Source organism: Nyctibius grandis, chromosome 5 (assembly GCF_013368605.1).
Source record: "Nyctibius grandis isolate bNycGra1 chromosome 5, bNycGra1.pri, whole genome shotgun sequence".
NCBI classification, from domain to species: domain Eukaryota; kingdom Metazoa; phylum Chordata; class Aves; order Nyctibiiformes; family Nyctibiidae; genus Nyctibius; species Nyctibius grandis.
In genome coordinates, this window is record NC_090662.1 from 70,356,230 (window position 1) to 70,370,017 (window position 13,788).

The following is a 13,788-nucleotide window of genomic DNA, read 5'->3' on the forward strand; positions in this document are numbered from 1 at the left end:
AGAAATAAATATCATACCCTTAATGACAAAAGGAAATTTGAACTGATTCCTATGGCTGAACTTAGAGGATGTGAGGGTTGGAATTTTGTAACATACTTTTTTAATATTGGCTTAAGTCTCTCATTATTTCAGAGGTAAAGCCAAGCAGCTGGGAGGAACATTTTTGTCAAGATGTTAAATTTCACTACACTTTAGTTGTGATAGCAAAGTTTGAATACAATCAGAGGAACCATAAAAAGTCTTCTTGATAGGTTGGGCTCTGTGCTTTGTGTTCTTCTTCTCAACCTTCCCTCAGTTGCCAGAGCAGGGGATATGAATCCAGACTTGTCAATGCAGCAACAAGGCAGGATTGTCTACCCGCTTGCTAGGAACAGCCCCAACCTTTGCTGCATGAACTCCACTCTGTTTGCATTTTCTCTTACGTTGCATATGAAGATTAGGGGTAAGGAGGAGGCTTAGAGAGACAGTTGAGAGGGGCACACTGAGAGCTGGAATGTGGCTGCTCTTCTGGAAGAGCATTAGGACTGAAAATTAAAAAGAAAAGAGAAAAAGTGCTTAAAATACATGGCAAACTTTTTACATACATGTAAATAGTATAGGGCTGGAAATAAACTTTAAAAGGGAATGAAAGCTCATCTCTAAATCTCTATCCCTAAATACACAGTATACATAAAGAAAATCCTCAGCGTGCACACATTTAGTGACACCTCGACGCATACATGAAATGCCACAGATAACCTGCTTGCTAGTTCACGTACATGATTGCTGGTTGCATCCTCTGATAATGCTGTGTGGATAAATGAATACATGTGCGAAACGGGGAAGCAAATTTGAAAGACAAAATACAGGTGCCATCTTTATATGAGCATTAAAGGTTTTCTATATGCAACTGATTAATTGTTCGAAATGAAGGACAGTGCCAGTCTGGAAATTAGGTTTCATCACTCTCTGAAAACATGATATCTTATTCAATGTGACCTATTTATTAGTATGTTCATACAAATATGGTGTAACCTTCCTCATCGGGCAAAATAAGCATTACATATTTTGTAATCAATGCTTCCAAAGATGGGATTTTTTTGTGTTTTGTTTTCTTTTGGTTTTGTGCTGTTTGAATCCTCTTCAATTCTGTCATACACTTTTGTCATCTGAGCGGTTTTCATGTACAATTTGTCTGATAACAGCATTCACCCCTTAAGCCTCTAAATGTGCATTTATCGTGTACTCTGAGGTCTGAACTAGCTTTCAGCAAACCAGGTGGGGCTGGAGTAGCAGCCTAGCACTGGCAGCACAAAGATAAGGGGCAGCTAACACAAACGTACCCCACTTCTTGGTGCAGATTTCCAGGGTGCTCCTGCTAGAAAAGCTTCAGATACTCAGTTTGCTCATTTAAAGGCAGCTTAGTGGTCTACGCTACACTGCGGTAGGCAATGTGGACACAGCTTAAGAGAGTCCCGTATGATTCCTCAGCCTTGGCCTGTCCTGTTTTAAAAGGGTGAGCTTCAGCTCATCTTGCCGATGTCAAGCTAAGTGACAGACATTAAGCTTTCAAGGAAAGCATGTGGCAAAACAAGATAACAAAATAGAATGCACATAAATGCAATTTATAAAAAAAAAAACAAAACAAAACAGTTCTTTAATGTGTCTGGGAAGAGTTTTTTTCATAATGCTTCAAATGTTCTATGGTCTTGAAGTTATTCCAAGCTCAACAGTGTGATATATGATGAAGTACAAGCATTTATGTCCCTGTCTTCAAGAAAATTTGCCTTTTCCATTTTCCTTCTCTAGAAACTGTGCTGTTACATATTATCTCTGCAGCACAGGCTACTGGAGTGTTGGCTAAAGGAACGCAATTAGTCTATTGCTGGAAATTAATCAATTTGAAATGGTAGAGTTATTTGAAAATCTGCCACTGGAAATGCCAGCAGTACTGAAAATGTCTGTAGTTCCACATATAGCATTTACTTAGGGAAACAAAGAAATGATATTGCGCTTGCTTGAAGACAGAAACAAGTGTGCACCGTCACCATTAAGAAAGTAGTTGGCAATGTCCACATTTTCAAATCAAGGAAGCCTAGGAGACTATGACCACAAATCCACAGGTATTACAGTTCAGCAGGAGCTACAGTCCTTGTACCTCTGGGCTTATTTGATGATCATAGTCTTAAGTTAGATTCTGTTTCACATTAATGCTCCTGAAGATGAGTTTCCTGATTGCAAAATGGCTGGTGAGAGTGGGTTACAGAAGCTCAGGACCTCACAAGCTTTGTTTTGTGCTAAGCTGTCTGAGTAGGTCAGTTCCAAAGTGTTCAGTGCTATGGCCTATGACTCCTCAGTTTACATATAGATTTAGTCTAACCCTAAGCACCTAAGAATAAATATTTAATCTAAAATATTTTCTTGAAACTTAGTAGTTGGACTTATTTAGTCAAGCATTCTGAGAAGACATCAAACCTGTCTTCCCTAAGTAATTCTTTTCATGGCTGTTACTGTCCTTTTCTTCTGCCATATTCTGCCACACACAGATGCAGATACAGCATCTAAAGAGGGATCTGAGTGAGCTCTTCGTCTACTGCACTCAAATGAGTCTGCGTCAGGAGCGACTACAGATGGACCCAAAAAGTCTGCATGTACTCTCAAAGTTACCCACTCATCAAGAGCCAGCTCCTGGCTTCAGCACCTCCTAAGTTTTCAAGATAGACTTAGGAGAAGCACCAGTCTTATGTCCTTCAGAGAAATAAAAGTGAATTAGTACTTGAACATCACATTTGAGGAAGACAAACAAGAAGGTGGTCATGTTACCCTACAAAGACTGCTTTACTCTCCTCCCTTGTTGCCCCATTTCTTTTTTCAAAGGACTTCTGTAATTGTCAGAAAGGAACAGAAACTCGACAGACATTTTCCTTGCTCATTAGCAGAGATGTGTTTGTCTTTTGGGGCTTCCTTCCCAGCTTTAAAAATAAGCAACACAAGATGTTTGTGCTCTGAGGAAGAGGACTGGTGTGGAAATGGCCATAGTTAAGACTAGTTATGCACAGCAATGGCCTGAAAGAGGACCTCTTTGAGAAACATGAGATTCTCCTCTACACAAATATGCACAACCATTTGGCATGACCTTCAGTACAAAGTCAGCCCTGACTGCAAATACTGTAATACAAACTATCCCAGACTAAGCTCAGATTAGGAAGCACTGGGTTTAGAATTACATTAATTTTGTCTTTGTGGTAATTCTGCGTTGCTTCTCACTTTGAAATACAAGCACATTTCTATGCACAGAAGAAATATAAAACTTTGTCTCACCATTTCCCCTTTCAACCAATAACAAATATTAGGGACATTAGGAAGAGAAAAAAAAAACACAAGGTTATCAGGCACCTTGACAGCAACATACATACATCCATCGTTTGCACTCCTAGTATATTTGAACCTTATCCTAACACTCTACCGTTACACCATGCTCTCTTCAGAAAAAAACATACATCCATTCCGTAATGCAGATTACTGTAGCAGTATATAAACAAAAATTAGATCAGAATCAGCAAGTGACACATGGCATACAGTGTGCTTTTTATGGCAGTATAGGTGATAGTGGCAGCAGGTCCTGGAGCTGAGCCATCAGGCACATTGACAGTCGCAGACAGTAGAGGATGGCAGTTGAGATTAATAACACAAAGGAACAGAGAGACATGGAAGAACCTGAAGCTGTTGACTATTAACTAAGAATAAGGAAGAACATTGTTACATTCACCCCAAGGGATATGTGCAGCTTTTAAAACATTTGGTTCTAATAGACATTTTTGTAATCCTCTCTTTACAGGCCAGTATCATTAGGGGATCTATTCAATAAGTTGATGAATGAAGTCTGTGTCATTTTTTGTGTCAGTATTATTGTCTGTTTTTAAGCAGGTTTTTTTTTCCCCCAGCACTCAAAATGCTAATCATGTCTTTCTAAAATCGATTGGAAAATAGCATGCAAAGCTCTTCGGTGTTAGTAAGTACTCTGTTCTCTGCCTTAAAGATGCCATTCAGATGCAATATTGTCTAGCATCGATTGTAACTGTAACAAATCAGCAATGGAAAATATAAACAGACCAGTGATATTTTCAGAATGCAACCATTTTGCATGCAGTAATATTTTACCTTATTTTTAATTTATTTCCTATTTTATATTAAATAAAAGAATTATTTCTCCTTAAAAATTAATTTTATTTTAATTTACAGTATTAGTTCTTTTGGGTTTCTTTTTGTTTTTATTATAGATAACTTGGGTCTAGAGTTTGGCTTCTGATAATGAAAATGAGGTTTTCACTGCATTCAACAGAAACCTGAACATGGTCCAGAGACAGACACACTCTTTTTAATTTAATCTTGGATGATGGTAATATTTTAGTCTTGTCCAATATAGTCCATCAGACAGGTAGCTGTAGATGCTAGGGAAGGGTGAACATCATCCAGCAATTTTCAGAGTAGGCCTAGATTTGGTTGCTTGGCCCATACTCTTGGACCTAGAAATTGAGGTGATGCATGGAAGGCAGAGGAAGACTTTCATGCGGTTCACCAAAACCGATGCACAGTTACTAGAAAATCCAGATTTATACAAGTCTCACTTAAAATTCAATATAAATAATGAATGAGGGAAAACTCTCTGTATTTGATGTTAAAGTTCAAGAGTGAATCTACCTGTGTTATGGTCAGGCATAGTAACTAGTTTGAACATGATTAGACATAATGCAGGATGCAGAAAACATCTGTGTGAATCACAAGTCTTAACAAGCTGTTGTTTAATTCTGGGTGAAATAACACTGAGAGGTCGCATTACTACAAGTGTAATGTTAGAGACTTAAAAAACAAGGATACCTCTCTCTCAAAATGGGTGACTTCAGGGCTGGGCACAGCTTTAACCTGCCTCATTTGGCATCACATGATTGAAAGCATGTGTGCTGTGCTGGGGGGGACTATCAGAGGATGAGGAAGGGCAGTACAAGCTCCTGTCTTCCTCCTCTTCTGGATTTAGACAATCTGAACCTCAGTAAATCTAACTGGTCCTTTAAATGCCTTCAAATTTTACTCCAGATTTCAATTACTTTATTTAAAGCACTCAACAACTTATGCCATCGTGCTGACTTGCCTTAAATATGCTGTTATGCTTCATTGCTTTACAAGACTGTGCAGCTATGTGGCTGAGACAAGTAAGGCAACGGAGGTAATGTGTCAAAAATAGCATGTTGTTTTCACTTCATCAGAAGAGTAGCTATCTATTAACTATCAATAGTCATTTGAAAGTCAATATAAAAGTCTACAGGTGTGTGTTTTTTGTTGGATGACTAATCTGACCTTTAAAAAATATTAACGGTATTTTTAATTATCATTATTGTTTCCCATATACCATGGTTTTGATTTTGAAACATGGCAAGAAAGGCTTCTTGAACACTTTCAGTTCTGGTTGTAGCTAATGAGGTCTTCCTAACAGAGGAAGAATTCAGGGACAAACCAGAAAACCCTATTTTCCATTGGACCTGATCCCTTTCTGTGGGTTTGTTTGCAGAACAAGGTAGTGCTTGAAGACAAATGTATAGCAGGAGTAGATCAGGTAGGTCTTCCATTCTGAGAAGCATTTTTAAAATTGCAGAAGCAATTGTTTGTTAGTATTTAGAGGGATGGTATTAGAGCATATGGTCCACCAGGAGAGTAGCTCTGGAAGAAACATAACAGGATTTGGTTTAGTGATAGTAAATTAAATAGGGTTAAAGTAAGACTTGTTGACATTAAACCTCTGTGCATCCAAAGCACCTAATGATACTCTCAAGTTGTTGTAACATCTGAAATATAGCAGAAACCACTTCACAAGGATTTTAAGGATTTTAAATGGAACTAGTAACTTTTTTCAGTGTGCTGTAAAACTCCAAACTAGTAAATAGTACTTATCACTTATAATGAGCTTCCACCAACTTCTCAATATAATTTTTGTAATGCCCTTATGTAGTAAGGGTTATATAAGGTTAATAATACTTCCACTTTACAGGCAATAAAAGAGAGGCACAAATGAAGCAGCTGTTCCAAGGCCATGCAGGGCCCCCCTGTGACTTGCAGAATTAGTGCTCAGCAGTGTCTGATGTGCAGTCTGAAAGCTGTACCACACACATTCTGCAGTGGGGCATCACTGCAGACCTCACACATGTGAAGTTTATTGCTGCATGGGAAACAGCTTCATTGTAAATAGGGCTTTAGATCAACTTGGCCACTACAGATCAGGCTAAGGTCTAAAAATAACGGAACCTATTTCAAATGAGGGAGTATAGTCATAAGTGAATAAATGCACTGAATATATATACCGTGAACAGATAAAGAAAAGTATTGTAATCTCTTTTTGCTTAGGTTGGTTTTTGTGCCTTCATTAACTCAACTGTCTCAGAAGCATGATTTGGCCTTTGCACCACCTGCAAGCAAGGACACCAGGAGTTCACTTTTAACAACAAGATTAAGAACTGACTGCAGTGGGTCTGAGTTTCCAGGTCAGGGAGAGCTTTCTGAGAAGTGACTGCTAAAATCTCACAAATGCCTTTAAAATGTCACTTTACAAAAGGGAAGCCTACACCTACTCCTAAAATTAACAGTCCCCCATTTAAGTAAATTTATCTAGAAACAAAATAAAATCGTTACTATTTTGGCATCATTGTGAAACTGTCTGCATAAAAAGATCAAATGAGGACTCCAAGATCCAATTTTGCATTCTTTTCCATATTTTTACACAGATACAAGTGCGTGAATGCTGTGATTCATATTTGTACTGTCACTGCAGAAATTATCACTGTTCCTCAAATTGTTAAAAGTGTGCTGTTAGTGAAGAATTGCAGTGAAGAGCTTTTGTATAAAGAAGAGGAGGGGAGTTGCAGACATGCATGCACCTATGCGCAAAGAGAAAAGAGTTAGTGAAGTTTACCTGACAGTCTGGCAATCTGGCCCCCTGGCTAGTTGTGAGCCGTGTGGCGGTATGGAGGCAGCAGGCTGCTGACAATCTACAAGAAACTGATAAATTAGACATATATACAGAGAGATTACAGAGCAAGGGGTTAGTAACAGTAGTACACAGGCTACACATCTGATGGAGAGATTTACTGAGGAATGTATTCTTGGTTCCTTATCTGACAGAAACACCTTTTTTTCTGATAGTAATAACATTAGTTGTTGCATTTTTTATTTCACAAGAAGCAGTGAAGACATTTTTTTTTTGTCTTCTCATAGCACTGGCAAATTTTTGTTTAAACAGACAGCAATAGTGAGCTGCTTTCAGGATCTGGGTTTAAACCTTGTACTCATCATTCTTCTGCTGGTGGTGAAATTGTTTTGCTTACATCTAATATAAAAAGTGTCAATAAAGCTACCCAAAATTTCTGCAGAGAGCTTACATGCATATAACAACAATTACAGATATCATTCATTATGGTCTTTGAGAAAAAGCTTGCAAGAAAATCTTTGCAATTTCTAAATAGTGCTTGTGAGATTACTTTTTATAGGGAAAAGGGAGAAATTGATACAGTTGGTTTTCACTGTTCTGCCTGGATTGTTTTATCAATTCTCTGCCAAAGTAGTTTACATATTAATCACTGCAAAGCTGCATTCTAGTTCTTAATCTATTAAATATCTGTAAAGCCAAATAATCCTTTGTGGTTTTATTTTTACTGTGACATTTGGAATATGACATCAGCTTTAAACTCAATAATATTTGTGGGACCTAAGGAAAGTAGTTGAACAGGACAGCCCTGCTTTCTAGCTCACTGGTTTCTACCAAGATCTGCAGATCTCAAGATTTGCTTATTTTCCCCACAGCGGTCTGGCCTTTCATTCCACAGCCTGTGTGATTCAGATTGTCAGGTCCTTTCAAACATTAAAATCTATGGGTGAAATTCCGACCATCTGGAAAACTCCTTGAGATTACTTTTTGTCTGCAGCAGGCTTTGCAGATCTATCATCCTCTCCGACTGCTTCAACATGATTCTCAACCTGAGTCTTCAGCGGAAAGGAGTTACTTCCCCCTGAACCTTAAAAATGAAATGACTAGACTTCATGTACTTGTAAAGAATTTGATTTTGTGGGTTTTTTTCAGTTTGTTGCTACTCAAAGCTCAACACCAGTAATAATTTCTCTTTACAAAGTAGATGTTTTCCAAAACCCACTTCTATTCTTTGTCTCAGTCAAGTGGAATAATGTGTAAGTAATTTGCTCTCAAGTGTCTTGAGAGGACATCAGGTACAATGCAGAACTACACACCTTCCTAGCACCACTAAACATCATATCCAGTATCATAACATTTCCCCTTCATCCAAGCCCAGAGTGCTTCTCCCTACTTCCTGTGAAGAACTGTGCTGACCTCCAGTGGGTAGAAGCAAGTGTACCCAAATCACTAGTTTCTTACTGCTTCAGACAAGAAGAGAGGGTTTTGGACCTATTTTCAAGTGCACAGGTACCTAAATCAGAAAAATATATGCAGGTAGTGCTGACACCATTGTGTCAGGAAGCAGAAGTGGAATGAGAAAGGATACTGTGCCATTCTCTCATTTACCAGGATGGCCACTATAGTCCACAGTACGTCTTTTAGCAGAGGAGTGCAAGAATTTGCAGTGTGTTTGAGCCATGAATAGAAGGGTCTGTCATTTCAGCACAAAGCTCAATTAAAAGGAAAGGTGCCTGGGGGGACAGACAGAGTAGGCTAACTGCAGAAGGGAAATGATTGTCAAAAAAAAATTATTAATGTCTTATTCTAAACAAACTAGTTTGCAGAAGTCCAAAGCAAAGTCATCCCTGACAGCTTATAGAAGGTAGTCAGTGAGAAAAGGAGTACAGAACAGAATGCTATGCGATGAAAAGGTGCAGACTGGTTTCATAAATGCAGAAGAAATTGTTCCGATAGGCTTTGCCAGGAGAAAGCAAATGCTCAATTTATGATCCTATTCTAATATCTCGAACATCCTGCAAATATTTTATGATGCCTCTTCATCTGCTAGATTTGGCAGAATGCATGAATAGAGAGCCAGATTCTGCAAGCATTATGCAACCTGGATAATAACTACTTGATGTGAGCAAACTCCCTCAACTTCACCTGAAACAACAGTTCTGCCTGGCTTTAGCAATGCTCACACAATCTGGCTCACACTCACAGCAGTAGGAAATCTAGTGATCCACGTGACTTAAAATGGCTGAATCGTCCTCCTAGATCCTCCAGGAGTGAAGTTTTTGAGGATTATGCGAGGACAGAGACAAGCAGAATGCACATGGCTTGCATGTATGCATTTCAAATTCAAAGGAGCTCTCATCTACTTATGTCCAAGTAGCTATGCCAGAGCTAACTTTAGTCCTTATATATTTAATCCTTTTAAGTATTTTGGAGAGTTTATAACCCTATTCACTAATGTCATGACAGTCTTAAACACAATGTAACAAGAAGTAATTTTAAAGGTGTGTCCTGGTTTGGCCTAAACCAGGCCGATTTTCCTTTCAGTGATTTTTACTTTCAGCTAAGTCTCCTCTAAATAACTGCACTTTCTGAAACTAACTGCATGTTTTTGCAGACAGTGTCTGCTTCCAGGACTGATAACGCTCGAAGTTTGTAGTTATCGCTGAGGCACCGGTAGGGATGTTGTGCAGTAAGGCTCTTGCTGTACTTTTTTTCTTAGAGAAACCAAGGTCACCGCTGAATTCCTCACTGCTTACAAGTGAAAAGCCGAAGGGGGGGGTCGCAGCTGCAGGGGGGAGCAGACAGGGCAGGTGACCCAAAATTGACCAACGAGGGTATTCCATCCCATACACGTCATTCTCGGTATAAAGCGGGGGGATCACGAGGGTCTCGCTCCTCTGGCTCGCTCTTGCTCTTTCTGCTATGGCCAGTGTCCAAGGAGGACTCCGACTGTTTTCCTGCTGCCCCCGATTCTGATCTGCATCCCTGAATCCAGCTCTCGACCGTCGCTAGGCCCAGCCTGGGCCTTCCCGGAGCCTGCCCTGCAGTGCTGGTGGTGACGTTGCCGACATCGGGGGAGCTCGATCTTGGTTTTGTATATATATTTGTATATATTTGATTATTCCAATATTATTATTATACTCTTTTTCATTATTATAGGTTTATTAAAACTGTTTTAACTTTCCAACCCGTAAGTCTCTCTCCCTTTTCCCTTTCCCTTTCCCTTCGGGTGGGGGGGGAGGGTTAACAGAGAGCGTCTGCTGCAGGTTTAATCGCCAGCCCAGCTTTAAACCGTGACAGATTTATTGGCGCCCAACGTGGGGCTCGAGAGAAGCTCCAACAGGTTCCTCTGATAAGTCGAATCCCGGCTCCGGCGGGAGGAGACCCGGAGAGCTCAGCTGAGAGAGTATCAGATTTCTTCCTTTGAGATTTACGAGGGGTTGGAAATTAAAACAGATAGGGAAGATGCTGATGTCATTTTTGAGTACTGTGTTATCTCGTCTTTTTATAGAGTTTCTTTCACAGTTGAGTATTGCAATGATACCTTACTTGCCGTATGCGCTGTTTGTTACTGTTTATGTGCAGTTTATCACTGCTGGGCACTGGTCAATGTGCATTGTTTTGTTATGGCGTTTCATACTGATTTATGTCGTGATAAACTGGGCTGTTACTATTCTGACCGCGGTAGCAGCGATTTTATCTGCGGGCTCCGGGCGTCCTTTAGCTGATTGTCTTAATGATTACACTTCCAATTTTACTTTGGGAAATAGTACCTTCTCCTTTTCTGCCAAGCTGATTCCTCTAGATTTTGTGAAATTCGGATGGTGCTGTCTAGGTGGCATGTTTTTATTTTCGGTTGTCCTGAATGTGTTTCTGATGTGGGATAAGATTAAGTATCGGTGCAGGGACAGGTGTAGGTGTTATGCAGCCACCTCAGATCCTACAGCGTGTGCTGCCGCTACAGCTCGCACCGCAGCTGCTACACCCCCCAAGATGGCCACTGCAGCTACTCAGACTCTAACGAGTCTCAGCACTCCCACGACAGCCACTGCATCTACTCAGAGTCCAGCATCTAACGAATCTGTACCAATTGCTCCTGTAACCAGGAAGAAATACAGAAAGAAATCAGCTCGTGAAGAGGAGGATGATGACTCAGAGCCTTCTAAGGCAGAGCCATCACAGGACCCAGGTGAGGGCCCTTCTCAGGCAGAGTCAGGGCCTGACACAGATGGGGGTTCCCTTGATCGTCATTTTAAAGCAGACCCATCACAGAAGAAAGGTCGTTCTAAAGCAGAACTATCACAGGAGGAGGACTCGGATGTAGAGATAACCTACCACTCCTTATCCCTGAAGGACCTGAGAAATATAAGGAAAGATTTCAGCCGTTATGATGGTGAGCCAATTATTACCTGGCTGCTCCGATGCTGGGATAATGGGGCAGACAGCATGCAATTAGATGGCAGAGAAGCCAGACAGCTGGGATCCCTGTCCAGAGATGGTGGTATTGATAAGGCGCTTGCAAGAAAGTCAAACACTATCAGTCTCTGGAGGCGACTCTTGTCAGCTGTAAAGAGCAGGTATCCCTATAAAGATGATGTTATGAGCCACCTGAGCAAATGGACCACTATAGAAAAAGGTATTAACTACCTTAGACAACTAGCTGTGCAAGAGATCATTTATAGACACCCACGGGACATTGTAGATCCTGTAGATCCTGATGAAGTGGAATGCAACCGATCCATGTTCCGGAAGGTTGTGAAGAATGCTCCACCGACATACACCCATACATTGTCAATATTAGTCTGGGGAGAAGATGCTATGGCACGACCTAGTGTGGATGAAATGGCTAACTGTATGCGACAGTATGAAGATAGTATTTCTTCCCCACTGCAGGCACGCATCTCAGCTGTGGAAAAACTGACTAAGGAAAACAAGGATTCATTTAAACAACTGTCAGACAAACTGTCCAGGATAGAGAATAAACTTGACTCTCTACCTACACAGGCGCGCGTTGCAGCTGTTAAGAGAAAACGTTCTCCTACAGGACCAGCTCAAAGGAAACGGAACACATCACGAGGTGTCCTGTGGTTTGCCCTGCGTGGTTATGGGGAAGACATGAACAGATGGCATGGACAACCTACCAGTACCCTACAGGCACGAGTACGTGAGTTGCAAGCTAAAAGAAATACCAGAGAGAATTTTTCTAGGAGGATGGCTGCTCCAGTTACCAGTGAGCAGGACCCCAGTCAGGGTAGATGGGCCTCAAATTCTTTTTTCCAAAGTGTGAATAGGAGAAATGAAGGTCCAGTCCCTGTGAGCAGCACAAATCCATTTCTTGATTAGGGGGGCCCTGCCTCCAGCCAGGTGGAGGAAAGGGACAACCGAGTTTATTGGACTGTGTGGATTCGATGGCCTGGCACCTCAAAACCACAAAGGTATCGAGCCTTGGTAGACACTGGTGCACAGTGCACCCTAATGCCATCGGATCATAAAGGGGCAGAACCTATCAGTATTTCAGGAGTAACAGGAGGATCTCAAGTGTTATCTGTATTGGAAGCCGAAGTGAGCCTAACTAAAAATGAATGGAAAAAGCACCCCATTGTGACTGGCCCAGATGCTCCATGCATCCTTGGCATAGACTACCTCAAGAGAGGGTATTTTAAGGACCCAAAAGGGTATAGATGGGCTTTTGGTGTAGCAGCTGTAGAGACTGAGGACATTAAACAGCTGTCTACCTTGCCTGGCCTCTCAGAGGATCCTTCTGTTGTGGGGTTGCTGAAGGTCGAAGAACAACAGGTGCCAATTGCTACTACCACGGTGCACCGACGACAATATCGCACCTATCGAGACTCCCTGATCCCCATTCATAAACTGATTAGACAATTAGAAAATCAAGGAGTGATTAGTAAGACTCGCTCACCCTTTAATAGTCCTATATGGCCAGTGCGAAAGTCTGATGGAGAATGGAGATTAACTGTGGACTATCGTGGCCTAAATGAAGTGACGCCACCGCTGAGTGCTGCTGTGCCAGACATGCTAGAACTTCAATACGAACTGGAGTCAAAGGCAGCCAAGTGGTACGCCACCATAGACATTGCTAATGCATTTTTCTCTATTCCTTTGGCACCAAAGTGCAGGCCACAGTTTGCTTTCACCTGGAGAGGTATCCAGTACACCTGGAATCGACTGCCCCAGGGGTGGAAACACAGTCCTACTATTTGCCATGGACTGATCCAGACTGCACTAGAAAAGGGTGGAGCTCCAGAACATTTGCAATACATTGATGACATCATTGTGTGGGGTGATACAGCAGCAGAAGTTTTTGACAAAGGGGAGAAAATAATCCAAATTCTTCTGAAAGCTGGTTTTGCCATAAAAAGAGGCAAGGTCAAGGGACCTGCCCGGGAGATCCAGTTTTTAGGCATTAAATGGCAAGATGGGCGTCGCCAGATCCCGATAGAGGTGATCAACAAAATAACAGCTATGTCCGCACCAACTAACAAAAAGGAAACACAAGCCTTCTTAGGTGTTGTGGGTTTCTGGAGAATGCATATTCCAGATTACAGCCAGATTGTACGCCCTCTTTATCAAGTGACCAGAAAGAAGAATGATTTTCAGTGGGGCCCTGAACAACGACAGGCTTTTGAACAGATTAAACAAGAGATTGTGCATGCAGTAGCCCTTGGACCAGTCCGCACGGGACAAGATGTTAAAAATGTGCTCTACACCTCAGCTGGGGACAATGGTCCTACCTGGAGCCTCTGGCAGAAAGTACCAGGGGAGACTCGAGGTCGACCCCTAGGATTTTGGAGTCGAGGATACAAGGGTTCCGAGGC

The 13,788-nt window shown here is 41.3% G+C and overlaps 1 protein-coding gene across 6 annotated transcripts in view; it reads right to left on the bottom strand.

The window, feature by feature from the left end:
- Positions 1–327: 327 nt before the first annotated feature.
- BICD1 (BICD cargo adaptor 1) overlaps positions 328–13,788 on the bottom strand; it is a 208,040-nt gene continuing 194,579 nt past the window's right edge. For 3 of the 6 annotated variants that reach the window (XM_068401028.1, XM_068401026.1, XM_068401027.1), the window contains 2 exons: positions 6,941–7,016; positions 361–524 (listed from right to left, as the gene is read on the bottom strand). In XM_068401028.1, the coding sequence (XP_068257129.1) occupies positions 437–524; positions 6,941–7,016 (164 nt within the window). In that variant the 3' untranslated portion in view covers positions 361–436. Of the gene's footprint in view, positions 525–6,940; positions 7,027–13,788 lie in introns of all 6 variants that reach the window. The other 3 variants (XM_068401030.1, XM_068401025.1, XM_068401029.1) reach the window with 3 other exon arrangements.